At 49.1% G+C, this 22,053-nt stretch overlaps 1 protein-coding gene across 1 annotated transcript in view; it reads right to left on the bottom strand.

Annotated features, from left to right (window-relative positions):
* Window positions 1–22,053, bottom strand: part of LOC118787757 (neural-cadherin-like) — a 136,757-nt gene that overhangs the window by 13,668 nt on the left and 101,036 nt on the right. The window contains exons 23-28 of the mRNA XM_036543409.1: window positions 15,732–15,946; window positions 10,835–10,962; window positions 10,195–10,322; window positions 9,676–9,799; window positions 3,626–3,806; window positions 2,914–3,080 (exon numbers count right to left, since the gene is read on the bottom strand). Of these exons, the coding sequence (XP_036399302.1) occupies window positions 2,914–3,080; window positions 3,626–3,806; window positions 9,676–9,799; window positions 10,195–10,322; window positions 10,835–10,962; window positions 15,732–15,946 (943 nt within the window). The remainder of the gene's footprint in view (window positions 1–2,913; window positions 3,081–3,625; window positions 3,807–9,675; window positions 9,800–10,194; window positions 10,323–10,834; window positions 10,963–15,731; window positions 15,947–22,053) is intronic.

A 22,053-nucleotide genomic window follows, 5' to 3' on the forward strand; every position in this document is an offset into this window, starting at 1 on the left:
ACGGTAAAAGCAGGATTCAAAAGCAAACAACTTTCCCCCAATTAAATATGAACTGTAGCATGAGATCAGACTCTCTCTGTGGAGCTTTCCCATCACGTTGCCATCGGTACCGCTGGTCACCCACCCGCTCTTCCCAGCGGCCTCTCTGTTGGTACCGCCCCCTGAATAAAGACCAGCTGGATGCACAAACATCAGATCAGGAGGGATAGAGAATTTTAACTTCGCTTGCTCTCTTCCCCTCATCACTTATCCCTGTCTCCCTCCCCATCTCCTCTCTCTCTTTCTCCACCTGTGAGTGTCTCGCCAACCCCCCCCCGCCCCGACTGTTTGTGAGGGGTGCTCTGATTAGCGAGGAGGGTGAGGGTGGCATGCACACACCCCTCGGGCAGCGTGAGGGACATCTCTCCACAGACAGACTCCGAAAGCCAGCTTTTTAGGACGCGTCGGAGGCCCGACGGTCCTCAGCAGCGCGGATAACGAGGAGGCGTGGCTGGACTCGCCGTTTGATTCGCACCACGACGTGCAGCGCAGCAGGGGAGCAGCCTCCAGTCCTGCTGCGCCTACCTGCCCACACAGAGCACGGCGAGAGAACAAACACGGCTAAAAACAACAGCGTCTGCGAACAAAAGGAGGCATGTCTCCGCCAGGCTACGAGGAGAAGCTGCCAGGGTGATAACAATCTGATTCACAAATATCTTTGGGAGAACCAGTGCAAGGTGATGTCTCACGGAAATGACTCAACTCTACAAAGCACGGAGATGATCACCTTCTTCATTGTTCAGCACAATAAAATAAAAAATATATTAAAAGTAGACAGGGAATTTGCTTAAAAGGCTTGACTGCATCTGACTGCAATTAGAGGCACAACAGCAGGCAGTGAAAGGCTTTTTGTCTAAAGTGAGGGGATGTTAGGGCTGGCAAGGGAAAAGGCAGGAACAAGAAGTCACAGTCAAATCCTTCAGCCACTCGGGTACTGTGGCCAGTTTCCCATCAGGGGCTGCAGAGAGGATACCAGTTCTGAAGGTTCTGTGGTGAACAAAAGTTCTGAAGGTTCTGTGGTGACTGAAAGCTCTGAAGGTTTTATAGGGACTGAAAGTTCTGAAGGTTCTGAGGTGACTGAAGGTTCTGAAGGTTCTGTGGTGACTAAAAGTTCCAAAGGTTCTGTGGTGACTGAAGGTTCTGACGGTTCTCTGGTGACTGAAAGTTCTGAAGGTTCTGTATTGACTGAAGGTTCTGAAGGTTCTGTGGATGACTAAAAGTACCAACGGTTCTGAGGTGAAGGCTGTTCTGACAAACCCAGAGATGAGGTGTGATGGTGTGGTGGGTAGGAGTGGGTGGGGGTGGGTGGGGTTGGCTGGTAATACTGCAAAAAAGAACAAACAGGACAACAGCTGTGGAATGTCACCGCAACGCGTCATGCGGAAAGGCAGGCATCCGCGCTGCAACACCAATCAGGACCTCCCCCAAAGCCTGCCATTCAGAGCTCAAGCTCTCACATGCTGTCATTAAGAAACACAACCTGTTCTCATTACGACACTGGAAGAAAGAGAGCAATGTGTAATCCAGACGCATTCTACAGTACACATTCACATTTAATCATTTGGCAGACGCTCTTTTCCAGAGGGACTTGCAAAGTGAGGCACAATGGTGCATATAATAAGACCATATCAAAAACAGTGAGGGCACAGAGAAGATCAGCAGTACATGTGAACAGCGGTGACAATGTGTGATACAGAACTCGCAGACCCACAGTGCTATACCGGTAAGACTTAAAAAGGGCAACTGGAATTAAGAAAACGTCAGTAACCTCAGCTGCAATGTGAAAAAAATTCTGGTACAGTAATTAATACAACTGCCAGGCAAAAAGCAAGAATTAGAAATAGCAAAAAAAGCTTTAAAACAGCATAACACAGAACAAACTAGAATTTTCAAACAGGAGAAACATAGCCACCTGCCTCAGGTGTACCTCTACCAGGGCAATTGAGAGGTCTGGATCCCTGCATCTGCCACAGAGGCAGCCCCTGCCCACCTGCCCACCTGCCCACCTTCTCACCTGCTCACCTTCTCACCTGCCCACCTGCTCACCTGCCCACCTGCCCACCTTCTCACCTGCCCACCTTCTCACCTGCCCACCTGCCCACCTTCCCACCTGCCCACCTTCTCACCTGCCCACCTTCTCACCTGCCCACCTTCTCACCTGCCCACCTGCCCACCTGCCCACCTGCTCACCTGCCCACCTGCCCACCTTCTCACCTGCCCACCTGCTCACCTGCCCACCTGCCCACCTGCTCACCTGCCCACCTTCTCACCTGCCCACCTGCCCACCTTCTCACCTGCCCACCTGCCCACCTGCTCACCTGCCCACCTGCCCACCTGCCCACCTTCTCACCTGCCCACCTGCCCACCTGCTCACCTGCCCACCTGCCCACCTTCTCACCTGCCCACCTGCTCACCTGCCCACATGCCCACCTGCTCACCTGCCCACCTTCTCACCTGCTCACCTGCCCACCTTCTCACCTGCCCACCTGCCCACCGTCTCACCTTCTCACCTGCCCACCTGCCCACCGTCTCACCTTCTCACCTGCCCACCTGCTCACCTGCCCACCTGCCCACCTTCTCACCTGCCCACCTGCTCACCTGTCCACCTGCCCACCTGCTCACCTGCCCACCTGCTCACCTTCTCACCTGCTCACCTTCTCACCTGCTCACCTTCTCACCTGCCCACCTGCTCACCTGCCCACCTGCTCACCTTCTCACCTGCTCACCTTCTCACCTTCTCACCTTCTCACCTGCTCACCTGCCCACCTGCCCACCTGCGGTGTTAATGCAACGCTGCGGCTGCAGGTGGCTGCACTGCTGCAGCACCCTCGCAGTGCTCAATGGAAGGAGACCCGGGCGGGGGCGGGGACTCACCTCCAGACGCAGGTACTCGTTCTGTTCCTTGGACAGCAGGCTGACGATGGTGCTGCTGGGCTTCCTGGTCCGCACCAGGACCTGGACCTGGGTCCGACGGGCCGGCAGCGGAAACGCCAGCTGGTAGTGGACGTGGCTCCGCCCATCGAAGGAGTATTCCGGAACCTCTGTCAGGGCGCAAAGTACAGACAAGCCCTCATCAAAGGCAGAACAGGTCAGGCGTGGGCGAGGGGGAAGGGGGAAGTGCGTTTATTGAAGTTTCCATCACGCTGGAAGTAGAGAGCTTGTTTTGATTTTTGCAAGCTTATCACAGCCAATTTGTTGTCCTGATTGCTCCGCAGCGACGCTCTCCAAACACAGCGGCTTTTAATGTGGATGAAGGAAATAATGGCTGTGGGGGACAGCTGCCATTATCCGAGGAGAGATTTCATCCTACACCCTTCTGGCTGTGCAATCTGATGCTTTCTGAGCTCGGTTTATGCTTAGCCTTTACGGAAGCGTTTCACCACTTTAGATGAGCTGATAAAAGGAGCAGCCATCAGCCTGCGCGGGGAACATGTCTTGCATTGACATTTAGCTCACTTTTTATGGGTCCCTGTGGCTTGATTTGATTCTTTTCCCAACAGCAGTGCCCCCCTCCCCCAAATCTGAGACCTGAATCCAAGACTAAGTGCTCAGAGCTGGTCGCTGATTCCTCGAGTATAGCGCATACCTTGCTCACATTGGTGCCCGCTGTACCCGGGTATACACTGGCAGCTGAAGGAACCCCACTCGCCATGGCACCACCCTCGGGGCCCACAGGAAGGGTACCCCATGCTGACACAGTTCCCATCCGTCATCACACACCCCGGAGAGCTGTTCACCGAGTCCGCAGGAGAGCCGAGATCATAGAACTGAGAGAGAGTGAGAGAGAGAGAGAGAGAGGGGGAGAGGGAGAGGGAAGGAGAGAGAAGGAGGGAGAGACAGTGGGGGAGAGAGGGAGAAAGAGAAAGAGAGAGGGGAGAGAAAGAGAGAAAAGGAGAGAGACGGAAGGAGAGAGAGAGAGAGTGAGACCAATCTTTTTGGTAATGTGACATAGTCATGCCCACAAGCAGAAATTAGCAAAAATATCTTATAAGTACAGAGAAAACTCCAAATAATATATGAAAGAGAGAATTTGGCTAATTCCCTTTGATAATAAATATCCAAAAATGGGCAGCAAAAATTCTCGAAACTGCATCGAAACTTAAGTTTGAAAAGATAGCTACAACTTCAATCATTAAATACCCCAGGGCTAAACAGAAAAAGAGTCCCCTCAGCCAAGTGGTTTTATGGTTTACAAATTCAATAGCCCACACTGGGCTCAACCCAGCCCTGCTAATGACCCACCACCTATCGGAAACTAGGAACAAATCAATAACAAAAACCCATAAACATGCAGACAATTAAAAAAGGAATTCTTCTATGTAATGAAATACGACTATACCCTTGCACAATACCTAATCAGATTAAAATACTAAAAAGGGAGACATATTTGTGATTTATGGGCTCAACATGGACATGGACCAGTGTGAAGAAGACCTCACTACCCTGGAGACACATCCAAGTGAAGGGCAAATGCAGGAATACTGCAGTCAGCATTAGTGACCAAGTTACTAAGCTCAGTAAAACCATGCCGTTCTAAGGTAACACCATGTCGTAGTTAGAACTAGCAAGCATATCACAATTCTTGAGTATATTATATAGTTTACAGTTGTCCTGTTATTTTGTCTATTTATTGTCTTCTTTATTTATTGTATTTATTGTACCCACTGTCTTGTCACTTATTGGGTTTATGCTGTGCATTTTATGTTATCCTTGTCCTTCACTGTCTGTAGCACCACGGGTCCCAGGGAAACGTTATTTCAACCCTACTGTATACTTGTATATGGATGGGCTGACAATAAAAGCTCTCTTGACTCTTGACTTGACCCGATAACCCAATACATGTTAAGAATGGACTAACACGCGATTGAGGAGGCCAGTGCTGACACTCCACACAGCGCCGAGCCGAGGACAATGCAGGTCACCTCCCCAGTAGCCGATTTTGGATTGATGCGATGCCGCCTGTTGGTCATTGACACTGCCCTCTAAGGTTATAAAGCACTTACTGAGACGCACACAGTTACCAGCTGTTTCTGTGAAGCCGCTTGGACATCCCTTCCCTCTCTGTGCTCCCACTGTTTGTATGGGAAGCTGTCTGCAGACAGACCGAATAAACCCTCCTGCTCCTGCCACTGCTTAATAAATTCCTCATCTCCTGTGCCTATTTCCAGCTTGCCGCTTCCTCTTTTGCATTTTATCTCCTGCATTCCAGGGCTTGCTCGCTGCTTTTTGTTACGGCAGTAAAGCTTGATATTTGCTTGATATTCACTTTTTAAACTTCAGTGACTTTTTGAATAAAACTTCTGACAATGTTTAAACTTGCTGCATCTTGACCAGGGAAGAATGCTAAATGTTTCACAAACTTGCCACGGAAATGCTAACAGTTTGCTACACTCTGTCATTATTCAATGGTAATTTTTTCACTAGCTGTTGGCAGTCCAGTCCAGTTGGCATTTGGTCAAAATATAAAGACAGCTTGATATTCATTCATGGTTCCTAAGGTGCTAAAAACCTAAGACCCCACAACACATTATAACGCCTTAAGGTAAGGTACAATTTTAGCATGTACATTCCAAGCTTGACCAAGAATTGTGGTAAACTCAGCCAATTCTGAAGGGCAAATAAAAGAGCTAAATCAATGCTAAAATTCTGCAATGTGCACCAGGCTTCAGTGACAGGCGCACCACAGAACAAAACAGACAGCACATTACCTGGTCAAAGTGAGAGCATATCCCAAAACAAATGTTTTCCAAGGTTTATTAGAAAAATGCATTACAACACTGAAGTACAAAAGATGAGAGGGGATCTTGGAATCTGATCATGCATAAAATTAAGTTGCTCTGCATTGCAAAAGGAGCAGCTGAATGCACGGAAAAGACAGCGGCATGAGGTGTACTGATGAAAAAATGCATTTTTATGCAAATGCAGTAAAGGCAGAAACAACGCACACGGCCATCCACCTGAAGAAAAACCACTGCCACATCCTCGGAAGGGATAAAAGGTCCAAACACAAGCAGGAAATACAGGTACTGCTGAACTGGTACCGTGAAACCTGGCAGCGAATATGAAGGTACATTTTATGGAATTCTATAACTAACCTAAAAACATTTTATCCATCTATTGTTACTTTCGACCCCCTTTTTCGCTCGTGACAGGATTATCCGGTGTGGATCTGAAGAAGCAGCAAATGCCATTCATGCAGGTGACGCATCTGGCTTCGGCATCACAGTTACAGTATCTGCCGTTCACTCACGGGTGATGCATAAACCGATGGAAATTCACAAGAATCGGGTCTTAAAAAAGGGGATCAGGTGATATCAGGTATGGCAGGATGAGGCCATCGGGCGGGTAAAAGCGAGAAGGCCTCCATTTCCTCCCTGTCCGATACGCTGACAGAAAGAAGGCAGGCGCGTCGCCAGCCGGCTCTCTCACCCTCCGTGGCTGGTTAGGGAAAAAAGCCCACGTGTGTTTCCATGGGCCTCAAAACCCCCGGTGATATGCGCACGCACGCGCGCACACACACACACACACACACACACACGCACACACACACACACACACACACACACACACACACAATCCTTCAGCAAAATCTGGTCCTCAGTTTCAATACCTGCCTGATAATGAAAAAGCGAGTGTCCCCCTGGGAGGAGCTGCTGAGAGGGCAGAGCTGGCAGCAGGGAACACTGCGGTCCGACACGCTGGGAGAGAGCGTGCAGGCTGACGAGCAGCTCGACGCGCGAACACGCGTCCGAGCGAGCAGGCCGCGTAATATCGCCCAACACCACAGGAAAAAACAGTGGGAACGCTATTGTCTGATTTTCTCTTTTGAATAATTTTGAATTTTGATTTGGACAGGGTGTGAGATACGTGTTGATATGAAAATAAAGAGGTTTGTTTTGCGACGTCTGCTTTTGTGTCGTGGTAATAAACCCGTTTTGAATTTGAATTTGGGGGGGGGGGGGGGCAGGAGGAGAATGGGAGACGTTATGAAAGATCTTTATTTAACAGTGATCATGAGGCAGGGAAGGATATGGCTAGGAGGAGAAGACAACACAGAGAAGAAAGAGAGACAGATACCAACATGGGCACAGCCTTGTAAGTACATATATATTACATTACATTACATTACATCATTGCCATTTAGCAGACATCCTTACATAGTCTACAGTTTTATCCTTTTATGCAGCTGGATATTTACTGAGGCAATTGTAGGTTAAGTACCTTGTACAACAGCAGAGCCCCCGTGGGGAATCAGACTGGCAATCTTTTGGTTACGAGCCCTGCTCCTCACCACTACATCACACTGCTACCCTCTATATATACACTGTATATATATATATATATAAACAGGCTGTATTTTCTCTTTTATTCCCATCTCTGTGTTTCTGTGACCTCCCTAAATGGGGGAGAGTGGGCAGGGCAGGAGGGATCACTGTGAAAGCACTAAGAAGAAATCCCACAGAAACCTTGACAGCACCAGTCCTCCCAACCTCACAGCTCTCTCCCTCTGTGCATTCGAGACACAAGACGCACGGCCCCAGGGAGAGCAAAGAATACCAGACTGAGAGCAGCCATTATGAGCCTGTGGACTTATGTAAGGCTGACCGCAGCCATTATGAATTTGCAACCTTGGGTCAGCACTCACGCTGCTATTCGTTCCTCCTCCGACTTTCTTGGAATATCTCTCCAAGTAAATTGCAAGTGGATGACCAATCACAGGCAAGAAAAGAGAGCCAGCTCTCAATATAGGACTGAATGAACCTTGATATTCTGTACATACAAAATCTATACACAGAAAAAATACTGTTGAAATGTTATACTTAATGGGCTCTTAATGGGCTCATCTGAGTTCTGCAAATGACTTGCATACAGAGAAAAAAATTAAGGAGAAGCTAGTTAATTCAAGGAATTCACTTATTTCTTAAATTATTTCTCAAGGACACTCGGAAGGTATGTGTGGTAGCACACTACTGTAAATGCGTGGTCCAGGAGCAGTCCAGGTCACGCTACGCCTGCAGACCGAGGGGAGATGGGGATGAGGAAGACAGCTGCTGGACTCAGCTGACACAAGCAAACAGCGGTGTGTGTGGGGGGGGCAAGTTAGAGCCTAGCGATCGCCGGGGTTTGTCAGAAAGCCCTTCTCCCTTTGTCTGAAACAGTAGGGGCGAGGAGACGGGTTGTGACCTGCCAGTAGCATTTATCATAGAAGCCAGGGGTGGATTAAGCAGAAGCAGCCTCGGATCCTCAGGAGCAGCTGTGGAGTGACTGCACGCTCACCCTGGCAGATTCTGTGGGGGTGGGGGGTTGGAGGGGGGTGGGTTGTGCTCTAATTCATTGCTGAGATGTACTGAAGTGGCTGTGTCAGCCTTCCCCTGCACAGACACGGGCTGAGGCACGATGTGTTCAAAGTGGCAATTTAGGAATAATCAGAAAATAACACGACTAAAAATACCCCCCCACACACTCCACACCCCCCGCCCCCACTCGAAGCCGCCGCCGAAGCGGCGAGGAACGCGATTCACGCCTGAGCGAATGCTGTTAAATTTACATCATGGGCCCCCTGAACCCTGCCCGCCACCACAGGGGCCGCATGCATTTTGCATGGTCTCTCAGCCTTTCCTTGCTTTCGGGGGAGATGGGGGGGGGGGAGAAGGAGTGTCAGACGCCTTTAGCCACCAGAATCACGCACCCCTGGCCCTGGGGGGGGAGCTGACACGTCCCGGGGCCTGTCTGACTAATGGCCGTTTGTAATGCACCTTACCGCCCACAATCTCCATGCAGAGAAGGTACAACAACACGCTGACACTGATAAAGAGCCTCATTCCAGGCTGCTGCACGCACAGAAGCCAGAGGTAGCGCTTATGACACGCCTCTGTGAGTACTACTCTGTATTACTGCACCGTATTTCAGTGCAGTGTATTCCAGTACAGTGCATTTCAGTGCAGTGTATTTCAGTAGAGTGTATTTCAGTACAGTGTATTTTAGTGCAGTGTATTTCAGTACAGTGCATTTCAGTGCAGTGTATTTCAGTAGAGTGTATTTCAGTACAGTGCATTTCAGTGCAGTGTATTTCAGTACAGTGTATTTTAGTGCAGTGTATTTCAGTAGAGTGTATTTCAGTGCAGTGTATTTCAGTAGAGTGTATTTCAGTAGAGTGTATTTCACAGCAGTGTATTTCACAGCAGTGTATTCCAGTACAGTGTATTTCAGTACGGTGTATTTCAGTGCAGTGTATTTCAGTGCAGTGTATTTCATTACAGTGTATTCCAGTACAGTGTATTTCAGTGCAGTGTATTTCAGTAGAGTGTATTTCAGTAGAGTGTATTTCAGTACAGTGTACCTCAGCAGTGTATACTAGCAGCATATTGTGTCTATATTGTGTATAGACGCAGCCAAACCCCAGGTGGTTTATGCGGTGCAGGCGTCTTGCTGGCCATAATAAGGGCCAATGCTGCGCTTGTGCTTTGTGATGGACTATTACAGTAACATTAATTCTGTGGTCAAACTGTCAACAGTTGTGTGGTTCAGGCACCTTGCTGACCGCAACAAGCCTGATGCTGTAGTTGCATCTGATGCATTAGCATGAGCCGTGATTTGCTCTCAGACGGCTGCGGGCTCGATGGGCGGGGTTCGTACCTGGCTGTCCACGATGAGGTTGCGGATGCACCCGGTGAAGTGCTTGTGCTGAAGCTGGGGGTAGATGTAGGGCAGGTTCTCATTGACCCCGCCCAGCTGCAACACCTGTGTCACGTTCAGGTGCCTGAGGAGGTGAGACACACAAAGGTTATTCACCTGTCAGCCCATTCTTTCATCCATTCATTCAATCTATCAGTCCATTATTGAGTAACAGTAACAACAATCTACAAACAAACAATCAACCAACCAACTAAATGATTGATCCATTCATTACAAATCATTTTGAATGACCAACATCCATTAATCTTCAGTGGGAAAACTATACATACATGGTAAATGAAGTCCTGTGACTCTATCATATATTGCGCTTAGCAAAACAGAAACTACAAACATGACCCCTCCCATGGACTCTCTCTGTCCATAATATGTGGAACTTCAAGGTCAAGGTCAGAGTTCAAAGGCTAACGTGTGATGGGCGGAGTTTGTAGGAGGAAAGAGGTAAGGTAACAGGTCCACTACCTGTCCATGTTAGGCGTGACCCCCGTGACCTCACAGGAGGAGTGGTCTTCGGTCGTCAGCCAGCTGCCCACCCCCTCCGACTCCAGGACGGTCGCGGCGGTACAGCGGTCCAGAGTGAAGCGTACTTCCTGAGCAGCACAGGGAGGGGTCAAAGGTCAGCAAAGACTGCACCTCCGGGTCGCGTAATCCATTACATGACAAAATTCTGGGATTTAGCAGACGCTCTTATTTATCTTATGCTATCCATTTATACAGTTGGATATTTACTGAGGCAGTTGTGGGTTGAGTACCTTGCCCAAGGGGCACAGCAGCTGTGACTCAGGTGGGAATTGAACTGGCAACGTTTCAGTTATGAATCGTGCTCCTTCCAATCACACTCAAAACAGTCATATTGTATTTGGATTGCCACATGATCCAAGCAGTCCAGAAAGAATCAGACTGATGGTCTGATCTAACCCGGGGGGGGGGTGTGACTTCCCAAATTTGGAAACTACAAACTTGCCCATGTAGAGGGACTGCTTTAATGTGACCTTCTGCTTGACTTTCTTGAAAGCACTAGCTGCCAGGGACGCAGGAGCGGTGGCCGTGAATCGTTTGCGGAGCGGGGAGAAGGGGGGGGGGTCCCTCCGGAAAGACCCACCTTACTGTCACTTCTCACATCCAGTCTGTGCCACCGTCTGTCTGCCACTCGCACGTTGCTTGGTAACTGCAACACCAGCGTGCCGGATCCATGGTTAATCTTCAGGGTGGGAGTGCCATCTATCAACTCTGCCCAAGAGAAAGGTTACCGTCACCGAAAGAATCGCGACACTTACACTTCCAGAACCTTTTCGGGGGTCATACCGAGTTACAGGAAGAAACTTTTGAGAGGAACTTGCCCTGGGAAAAAAAAAAACATCACACTGGTAAAGTCACACCGAGTTGTGGAAGTTCAAGGAACGCACAAGGCAGAACTTCACGATGAGAGATTACAACACGAGGCACGGCAAATTATTTTCTAACACTCATGCACACAAGAATAATAAACATGCTAATTAATTCATGACTTTTTTGGTTTCCTGTGACAGCTGGCAAATTAAAAATCAAGCAACCAATGAAAACTCCCATTGTGCTCGGCTACTGCAAAGTAACATGGAATTTCAGCATGTCTGTCACCTACTGATCGCCCCAAGACAGAGGAAGGAAAAAAAAATGGAATGGGAGTCACAGCTGATCTGGGAATATATAAGGAGTCAGTCTCAATGTGACATCCAAACATTCATATCTGTCTGAAAGCAGTTTTGGAAAGTGGGCTCATAGGCTGAAACCTTATCAGTATTCCTGTAGCCTTGAATCCAGGCTGACGTATGGGTGAGCTTGGCAGCACTTGATTTTTATCTGTAAACATTGGAAAACATCGTTTTCACAAAACTCCAACTATGGGGGGGTAAAAAATCGATACAAATCAAAATTTAAAATTCCATTAGGCTCCATTCGCCTGTGCTATCACACTCCATTTTTTCCCCAAATTATTATCAAACAACAGATGCTGGTCATGTGCTGTCATGTAACAATAAATGTAATCATGGAATTTGGAAAAAAATGCAATCCTGCCAAGCGGACGTGCAAGCACACGCCTGAACGGACCGACAGAGTAACCTGGACATCAGGTGAGATGTGGGGAGAAGCACACAGACCAGGCAGGGAGGCGTGGAGAGGTGCAGTGGGAGGTGCAGGGGGAGGTGCGGAGGGAGGTGCAGAGATAGGTGCAGGGGGAGGTGCAGGGGGAGGTGCAGAATGAGGTGGTGTGGAGCAGGCGTGACGTGTTGCTGCGTTGATGCATTTGGACAGAGGCTGAAACGAGGCACACTCGGGTCTCTGCTCCTACAAGCTTCTGCTCTTAATCCGCACCCGCAGCCCCGCCCAAACTCCCCTCCTCATCCTTTATTCATCCCCACCCTCTCAACATCGCTGCAGATTAATGGAGCGGCCGCGGGAGGAGTGAACCCCCAGAGCACCCCCCTTACATTTACAGACTGCCTTCTCCCGCAACCACCGGCTGAAGCCACACCGACAAACACCTGACTGAGCAAACAGCATTACAGAATACCTGGAGTAACCGCGCTGGGGACACACACAGAGTCTGTTTACAAGCCTTTAATTTAAGTCCCGTTTTTCACATCACAATGCCTGCTGCGCTAGCCCCCCCCCGCCTCCCACCTCTGTCCACAGGTGAGCTGTCTGCAAAGCGATGTCATTTTTAAACCATGTTCCGAAAAGCAGCATGCTGATAAAAGCCTCCAGGGCTCAGGCGTGACACAGGGTTCGACAAACTGCCAGCAAAATGCACATCACAGCCGAGGTGTGACCGATGCATCAGCTCTTTCATCTCTGTGATGCTGTTTCCAGGGGATTGGGGGAGGGGGGGTTTACTCCTCTCTGTTCATCCCGAGCCCCTCGTATGTCCTCTCGTTGCTGGTCTCTCCTGACCCTCACACTGAAATGTGTGACACTGCAGCTGTTCCCATGAGAGAGGTCCTCAGCCTGAACTTCAGCTCCAGCTAATACCCTGCTTCATAAATCAATAATAGGACAAACAGAAGCTCAATGCCTTTCCCTGGATACAGGCTGTAGGCAAGCACACAAACAATGCTATGACTTAGGGCATAAGCAGGGCAGACCGGGTGCTGTGGGGGTGCTTTGGGGTGCGTTACACCCCCTGATGGACCTCAGTGCACCCCAGTTGTCTCCTTATATCCAGATGTCTATATAGTATTTATGTGTGCCCCCCTCCGTATGTTCTCCTGGTGCCTGCCAAGCCTGGTGCAAACCTGAGTCTTACATCAGCTCACTGAGATAATCAGGTGTTGGACCTGGACCTTGTCCTGCTTTAAAAGTCAACCACTTGGATTTTTCAGTTCAAGGGAATGGAACCAGCATCTTGCACTCGATAGATATAGAGTACCAAAAGGGGAATGTGAATAAGACAGGTCAGTAGCAGTGTGTTCACTCCGCACTGAATAAAACAGAACACTTCTCGAAATGTTGACCGAACTCATCTGGGATCACCTCAGGAGAAGGTCTCGGTCCAGTCTGATTTAAGAGAAGTCTGGCGGAAACCGACTTGTCCTGAAGCATTCTCATCATGTAAAATTGAAGAAAACTGCAGTCAGTGCAGAAGAAAATGGCTAAAACAAAAAATGTGGGGAAAAAAACTATTAGAATAAGATCATTGAGGTCTTCTGAGGAAAGGCATGGCAGTTCCCTCAGCAACCTGTACGCTCCATTTGATAGGGAAGACAGCAGGAAAGAAACTCAAATTCTGCCCATGAAGCTAATTCTACACAGCCATTCAGACATATGCTCTCTTTTTTTCCAGCATGCTCCTCTGTTCACCATTACAGCTGGAAGAGCCTCCCCCACCCAGTACTGAAAGTGTGTGACACACCAGGGTGGTTCTGTAAGCCGTCCAGACGAATGCTGTTCTGCGTGTCTCAGACAGGACAGCCCTGGACAAATCCGCTCGGACGCGCTCGCCTTGTCCCACTCCGTTCTGAGAGAGCCTCTTAACTGCAGCCACTTACAGCTGCACACGCCTCCACCACTCTCCCAGGGGCCTGGCAGACTAATCAGAAATGTGGGAAGGCAGGAAATTGACTAAAGCAGGCTTGTTAAGCTGCAACACGGTCGCAATGTGTGAGACGCTGTTTGGTTACCTGAGAGAAGGGATTGTGACTGCGATTGGACTGCTACTCCTCCCCTTTCTCCCTCAGCCTCTCTCTCTCTCTCTCCCTCAGCCTCTCTCTCTCTCTCTCTCTCTCTCTCTCTCTCTCTCTCTCTCTCTCTCTCTCTCTCTCTCTCTCTCTCTCCATCAGCCTCTCTCTCTCCCTCTTTCTCGCTGGCTTCCTTTGCCAGCGTTCCTCTGCCTCAAGGATTCAGTGACTCAGACAGGCTTTATTAATTTGACAGGAGCTATCCATTGTTGCTAAAGCACTGAAGGACATGAACATACAAGCATACCAACCCTCCCTCTCTTCTCTCTTTCAGAAAACAAAAAAAACAAAACAGCATCCCACCCTGAATCTCTACTCCTCTCCCTCCCTCTCCTGCTCGCGCTCTCCTTTCTTTCTCTGCCTCTTCCTCAAACTCTCCCCATCTCACCCTCCCTTTCTCACTTTCTGCCACTCCCCATATCTCTCTCTCTTATTCTCTCACTTTTCCTCTCTCTTCCTCTCCCTGTCTTTCTCTCTTTGGCTCTCTACTCCTCTCTCGCTCTCTCTTTGTCACTTTCACACACTTTTTCCCATCTCACCCTCCCCCTCTCACTCTTTCACCCCCGTAATCTCTCTTCCTCTCTCTTCCTCTCCCTCTATTTCTCTCTTATTACTCTCTCCTCCTCTCCCTGGCTCTCTACACTTCTCTCTTCCTTTCCTGCCATGTTTTTTTCTCACACTCCCCCATGGCACCTTCCCTATCTCTCACTCCCTTTACCTCCCTCTCTCCTCTCTCTCTCTCCCTCTCTCTCCCTCTCTCCTCTCTCTCTCCCTCTCTCCTCTCTCTCTCCCTCTCTCTCTCCCTCTCCCTCTCTCCCTCTCCCTCTCCCTCTGGTCTGCTGACGTGCAGGTCTGACAGGAGCCTCTGTATTGAGCCGGCACGCTGAGGACAGATTACTGCTTTCTCCCACCAGAACCTCGTTTAATTCGGACATTGGGAGCAGAACGGGCGCACAAAGGCCCTGCCGCAGCGTCCGGTGCGAGCATGTCCGATTGGATAAGGCCGGGCGCCACAGAGGGCTCCGTGTCAAGCAGCGTGAAATCCTGCACTTCCAGCTCCTCTCCCCCACAGCGTGAGGGGAGAGGAGCCTCATACACCACTGATTCAGAGAGGAAACCGATTTAAGGAAGCGTACGTGAATATGCGCATGCAAGCACACACACACGGACATACATACACACACACACGCGCATATACATACGCATGCATATGCATACGCATACATACACACATACACACACACACACATGTATGCACACACACATGCACACACACACACACACACACACACACACACACACACCCAAGCACGCACAATCATAAACACAACTCTGAAAATGACATGCTGAGTTCAAAAAAGAAAAAATCTGGCAATGCAACTTGAGCACTGTGTGCTTCAACGTCTCAGAGCACCGAACCACAGCGTGCACTGAATCACTTGTAATTACATTTTGAAAATGGCCACATATCAACCCTTTGAGATCTGACAAAAAAATAAAAATCATGCAACATTGATAAAGAAAAAAAAAAGAAGGATAACATTGTGACCCAAATGGCAACGCTCAAACGATTTTAGGGTCCTGGGGGTCCTGGCTATGTGGGCCGTAGCTCTCCTTTGAAGATCACATGACTTGTGCAGTTTTTTGGCGAGTGCTGCTCATTTTAAAGGGCAGGTCGCGGGGGGGGGGGGTGGGGGTGGCTGAGAGTCGCTCTCTCTCCGCTTTGATTAAAAACCGTAAATCCTCTCAGGGCCGCCCCCCCGGAGGATGCCGCCGAAACCGTACCTATGGCCATGAAGTCCTCGGGATCCCAGGGCTGCAGTTGCGCCAGAGGGCCGCTGTAGAGCAGCAGCCCGTCCGCCACCTCGGTGATGAACTCCAGCGAGAGCCGGCTCTCGAAGCACGACCTCATGGGGGGAAACCAAGCGTAGCCGTCACCGTGGAAACTGTGCTTGGTCTGCTGGCATTCCGGGCCCTCGAACTGAGGAGGGCACTGGCATCTGTGGTGAGGGGAAAAACATTTTTAGAAAATACACCCCCTCCGCTCCCTCTCCCCCTCCCTGAAGACCTATCATTCCCACCTCCCCCATCTCTCTTTCCGCAAGACGGGACGGCGTAATTACGCGACTGCAGGACTCGCGCCTGACTGGACCCTTAGTCACAACCAGCTCCTTGTTACCGAGAGGTGCAATCACCTCAACAACCCGAACTCCAGGAAAAGGAGTCCGCTTTATTACCTGGGTACCCAGCAGGTGCTCTCACCTGGAGCACTTTATCACGCATGGAGCCTGCAATTTAAATACCATCCATTTATACCACCGGCTATTTTTACTGATGCCATTCAGGGCTAGCATTCAGATCAAGGAAACAAAGACTGTGCCCCACATAGAACTAGAACTAGCAACCTTCTGAGGAAAAGCTGAGTTCCTTAACAGCACCGCTACCCTCTCCTCTACTCTTTAGTTCAGCCTCTCTGTAAGAGGGGAGGTAAAGAGCCCTGATACTCTGGGCCTTAACGTTGTTCTCACAGTGCGGATACAGAGCCGTGCTGACAGATAAGTGGGTTCAAGCTTGGAGCTGCCCGCCACACATATCTCCTCAACCCATCGATGTGTAACAAATCTCCTCCACCAGGAGAACTCTGTCTCTGACATTACTCATCACCTCCGCAGCTCTCCTCTCTCACTGGTCATAATCACTGCCGCTGTCGCTGTGCGCACCATGGGGCCGATGCGGGGGGGGGGGGGGGGCGCAAGCGCAGCTCTGAGTCCTCAGTCTGAGATCTCACGCTTCCCTCTCTCTGTCTGTCAGCGCCTTCTCCAAAATAGCAAAACAGGGACGGTACCCTCTCACATTTCTGACAGACAAGTGTATGTCGCGTACACACACACACACACACTCATAAGTCTCACCCACAGACACAGACAAGTATATCTCACACCCAGCATCCACACTTGTGTGTCTCAAAATCTGCCTGATAGCTGGGGTCATGAGTTTTTCTTGACCTATTTTTTTCCTCATCTACATTTTCATCCTCCAACCACACGGTGGCAATCAAGACAGGGTCCGAAATTCACACACTCGTCAACAGCTCAATTGTTTTTCATGGCAAAGACACAATTTGTTTATATTTGAAAAGTGCTTAAGTGACATTGCTGATCAATACCTATTGCTGACCAATCTATCACAATTCACTTAGCCAGAGCAGCGTACCCACGGGAATGGGTCTTCTTCCCTCTTCAAACGCATACCAAATATGATACACATTCGATACCCACCTAGAGCATTTTCAAAGGCTTTTGTCTCAGGAAATCTCAGCTTCTTGTGAACACTGCAAGTGCTTGCTGAAGTGGACAACTCAAATGCATAGACTGAAGACATATTGCACCTGTAAGTTACTCACCCTGTAGTCCAACAGCTGAATGCATCTGAATATAACAATTACATATGTTCACAGCTATCATCCATTACAGGCAGCGTTACGCTTCCCTTGAAATAATGAGGACAAAACCACTCTCTTCTCTGCGTAAACGAAAAAGAGCAGCCTACACTGGCGTAGCTGACATCAAACATAATTACAGTACTAGACTAAAAATACGTGGTGAGGGTGGATGTGCTTTCGAAATCGGTGACATGCTCATTTCAGCCTGGTGGAGACAGCAGATCGTCGAGTCCGTCCCCCACCAGCTACTCGGCGCTAGCTAAGTTAACAGCCATATTTCGCTGTCAGTCAAATGCGTGACTTCAGAATCTGTGGGACCTAATCAATCTGTTACAATCGAAAGTGACCGAGCGATCAATAGGTCTGTGGTTTGGAAAAAAAAAAACGAAGAGAAAAACCCTAATAATAGCACACTCCCACAAACTGTTACGCCATTCCCCCCCATATAATCCTGTTTACCTGAAGACACGCGTTTCCAGATTTTTTCCTTTTTTAATATCATCTCACACAAATGCACACATATGACTGTGTCCCTAATAAAAGCACACTCTGTGATACAAACATATCTACCCAGCGCACACAGTCAGAGGGAAGCGCTTGTCTCTCTCACAAATCTACCTGACGTTAATGCGCTCCCCACCTTCCTGTGACACCCCGGCCTGAGCTACGCACGCACTCAGCCCACTCTCACCCATACTAAGCACCCCCCCCCCCCCCCACCCACCACCCCCCCCCCCCCCCCCCGCCCCCGATCCTTCTATAAAAATTAATCTCAAGGCACGTTCCATGCCCTGCTGCCACGTGCACGCTCACCCTTGCTGGAAGTGTGCACGTCACGGAGCTCACCCCTCGCACGTGAGGTATGCGCCGCATTAGCCGAGCTTTACGCCACTGCGTTTGCCTTGTCAAAGCCGCAGCTATTTTTGCGTAGTTTTTTTTCTTCCTTTAGCACCTGCTCCAATAAAGCGAATACTGCTCCCGCTCTTACTCATTCCTCCGCTCTTCCTCTGCCTGTCCATCTCTTACACTCTCTTCTTCCCTCTATCCTTCTCACCCCCTCCTGCTTTCAATCCCTCCGTTTCCCTATCTTCTGTCTTTCACTGCCTTCCTTACACCTCTCTCCCTGCATTCCTTTCCTCTCATTCTCCTTTCTTCATGTCTCTGTCCTCTCTTCCCCCTCTTCCCCCCCCCCGTTTCTCTACCTTCTCTCCTTTGCCCTGTTCCTTATACCTCTCTCTTCATTATCACTCCTTCCTCTCTTTCTCCTTCATCTCTGTCTCCCTTCCCTCCTCCCCCTTTCTTTACCTCTGTTTCTCCACCTTCTTTCTTTCTTTCTTTCACCCTCTTCCTCTTACCTCTCTCCTTGCTCTCTCATTCCTCCCCCTCTTCCTCTTTCCTTCATCTCTCTGTCCCCCTGCTCTCCCCCGCCCCCCATCTCTCTCTTCCTCTCTTTATCTCATCTTCTGTTTTCCATCTCATGTCTCATGCATGATGTTGTGCGGTCCTTCTTCCTCTGCAGCTCTGATGAGGTATAAAGGGAACCCAGTCAGGAATTTTAAAGACGACGGACCAGGGAAAAACACGGCTGACCTAATACACTAATGAGTTCCTCCCAATAACCCCACACCGCAATCAAGGACATGTGTGTGTTTACAAATCAGACCCCAGAAAGCCGACCAGAGACAGCACACCGGGAGAAGACGCTCCACTCAGGGGAAAAAGAGCCAACACGTGAGGAGAGGAGTGTCGATCTTTCTCCCCTGAACGCAGACAGGATTGACTGATAAAGCTAAACCGGTCTATTTACAAACGCGGCTCTCAGCTCCCTCGCCTCCCTCCCCTCTCCCCGTTTCCCCGGCTTTATATCCAACACACTGTTTACTCTATGAAAAGATACGCATCCCGGGTGTCGGATCGGCAGTCTGTTGGTAATAAGCCGAATCACGGCTCAGAGGAGTGGCTCTGGGAGGGGACGCGACGCAGATAACACGGCCCTGACTCTGTGCTTTTGGCATAAGCCAGAGTTTCACAAATCAAGAGTTCAGTCAACACAAACAAGCCTAAAGACCGAGTGCACCGTGGGTTTTCCTCCGTTCATCTGATGGAGGGCCTGGGCCGCTCGCTGTTTGAGCTATGACACTGCGCTATCTGTGTCCGGCTACAGTCCGATGCACACGGCCGTGGAGAATAAGCGAATTTCCTTTTATTTATGCATGAGTTTGCACGCGCAGCACTGTCCTGCCTTGATGAGACTCGAAAAGCCGACAGAGCGGGTGCACCGCGTCCTGCGGGCGAGACAGAGAGCGAGAAAATGAATCGCAGATCCTTCTCTGAGACCCGGGGAGAGGAAGGCATTTTGAAGCCCTCAGCTTTAATGTTTGCATCTGAAGGGATAGATTCCTCCCGAGTCAAAGCCATAAACAAACACATAACCACCAGCAAATAATCTGACTAATGTATTCCCGCAGACTCAAACATAATCCCTGAAATGATACATTGTGTACGCAACCTTTATTTGTCTGCATCATACACATGGAAATTGTATTTTTTATTTTTTTAAGAGGGTCGCAAGTAATGTCTCTTCCTTCCATTTCCAAATAGATGTATTTTTACTTCAGGCTCAATTACCTACATGCTGCTTGCTACCTCTTCCTGTGAGTTTGTGATTTTGAATCTCTGCCTACTTATATAAACCTCCATATCTCTGCTGGATCCCAGGCTACCTATATACGAAGATATGCATCTTTTTATGTAGTGCTTTATAAGCGGTTCAGTTTTTATCTTTTCAGAGGGAACAGTATTGGTTTTCGTAATAATGTCACCAGTGGAGCTGCAGACAGTTGTACCTGGAAGAATCTGGGGGTCTCAGGCGTGGAATTAGTTAGCTAGTCAGTGTGAAATAGACAAGATGGGTACAGGTAAGCGGTTATCTGATCACCTGTAAGAGTAGCATAACCGTGACTTGAGCATGAAGGAATACTTTTGGGTCATGAGAAGTTGGCAAAACAGTTGGGTCGTGAGTGAATTTAAATACTAAAATCCAACAATTTATTGCAAATGGTTTAGTAGCATGGACCTCTGTGTTTCTGTTGTATTTTGTAAATCCTCCCCTGGCCTGGCTATACAGGCATTAGAGACTGACCATGCCTGTGGTGTTTTCTGAGTTTCTGGCACTTCTGAGGGGTTAGACCATTCCTCCAGGCAGAAGTGCTCTATTGTCTTTCGGGTCATTTGGTGTTCATCCCGCGAACTGCTTTCTTGAGTTCAAATTGCAGGAGTTCGATTGGATTGAGGTCTGGAGATTGAGGTGACCAGTGGAGAACACTGTATTTGAAGAGCGGTACATTAGGTACTGTATGCCCAGCAGATCCAGGACATCAAACGCCGCTAAGGAGAGGAAGAGCTGCTTGAAGAGCTGCTTTCACATCTTTTAATATAAGAATCCAGTTTCAAGAGTTCAAGTCATTTTTATTCATCCAAAAAGATGCGCCATGTACCTTGAAAATTACATGCTGGGACTAAACTTTAATTGGATCCACTGATCATTTCTGTACGGAGTGACCGCTTGGCAGATAACGCGGTTAGTTTGTCCGGCCAAGGAGTAACCCTGGGTTTACTTTCTTGGTTTAATTAATCAGTGAATTTTATCCTAAGACCAGCCTGAGGGGGTTTCGCTCGCTGACAGGACTTATGTATGAGGCGAGGGGATATAAAAGTTAGGCTTTTGCATATTTCCTATCATACGTATGCATTAAAAAATGATCCCCGTGAACAGCATGGGCAGATCGGGGCCCAAGAAGGCATCCTGTCAGGGGATGTGGTGGGAGGGGTGTGTGAGATGGGGAGCCACTCCAACTGTGTGTGTTCAGATTTTACAGGAGAGTCAATCACTCTCCAGTCTGGCACCATTACACTGCAACAGTCTGGCCATTTCTGCGTGTCACCCAGGGAAGGGGAAAAAAACTTCAGTTCCACACTGTACTGCCACTGCTGCCCTGGTAGTTCAAGGGTGTGTGTGTGTGTGTGTGTGAGCGATAGGAGAGGTGAGAGAGCAGACGAGATGCTGTGATGTTTCATCTCATTACCAAACACCACTTACTAATTTGAACGACTGCACCAAGACCAGTCCGTCTTCCTTTCTCCTAGATGTTTCTCTTTCAGCCTGAATTATGAACCTTTGTCAGTCACTTAGTTTGGGCCCATCATACAATATCTCACCCTGCAATAGCTGCAGTAAATGCGTTACATACACGATGACACAGTACGTGAGACATACAATCATGGGAAACTGTTGCCTTTTAAAAGGTTGTTTTAGGGGCTGAAAGTAGCCCAGCCGCTTGGTGTTCGTGATGGACTAATCCGGTAAGCACTTCAGCGTTTCCTTGGCACCTGCGGCAGTTAGCCTTCAACTCGCCCGCAGCACTTTCCGCCACGTGCTACTCACTACCTGCCGAGTCAATTATTATGAATTAAAGAGTTAGAGTCGGAACGAGAAACGCGCAGCGCTGCGACCCGTACCCTCCCAAATTTGCCTTTAATATCATCAGCCGCAGAGCCGGCGTACAATCCGCTCCCGGACGGAGCAGTCGGGAATCGCATTACCGCGAGCGGAGTCTGCCAGACATCAAAGCACTGGCTTGCGAGGTGAAACGAGTGGGTTTCTTA

Source organism: Megalops cyprinoides, chromosome 13 (genome assembly GCF_013368585.1).
Source record: "Megalops cyprinoides isolate fMegCyp1 chromosome 13, fMegCyp1.pri, whole genome shotgun sequence".
Taxonomy (NCBI): Eukaryota; Metazoa; Chordata; class Actinopteri; order Elopiformes; family Megalopidae; genus Megalops; species Megalops cyprinoides.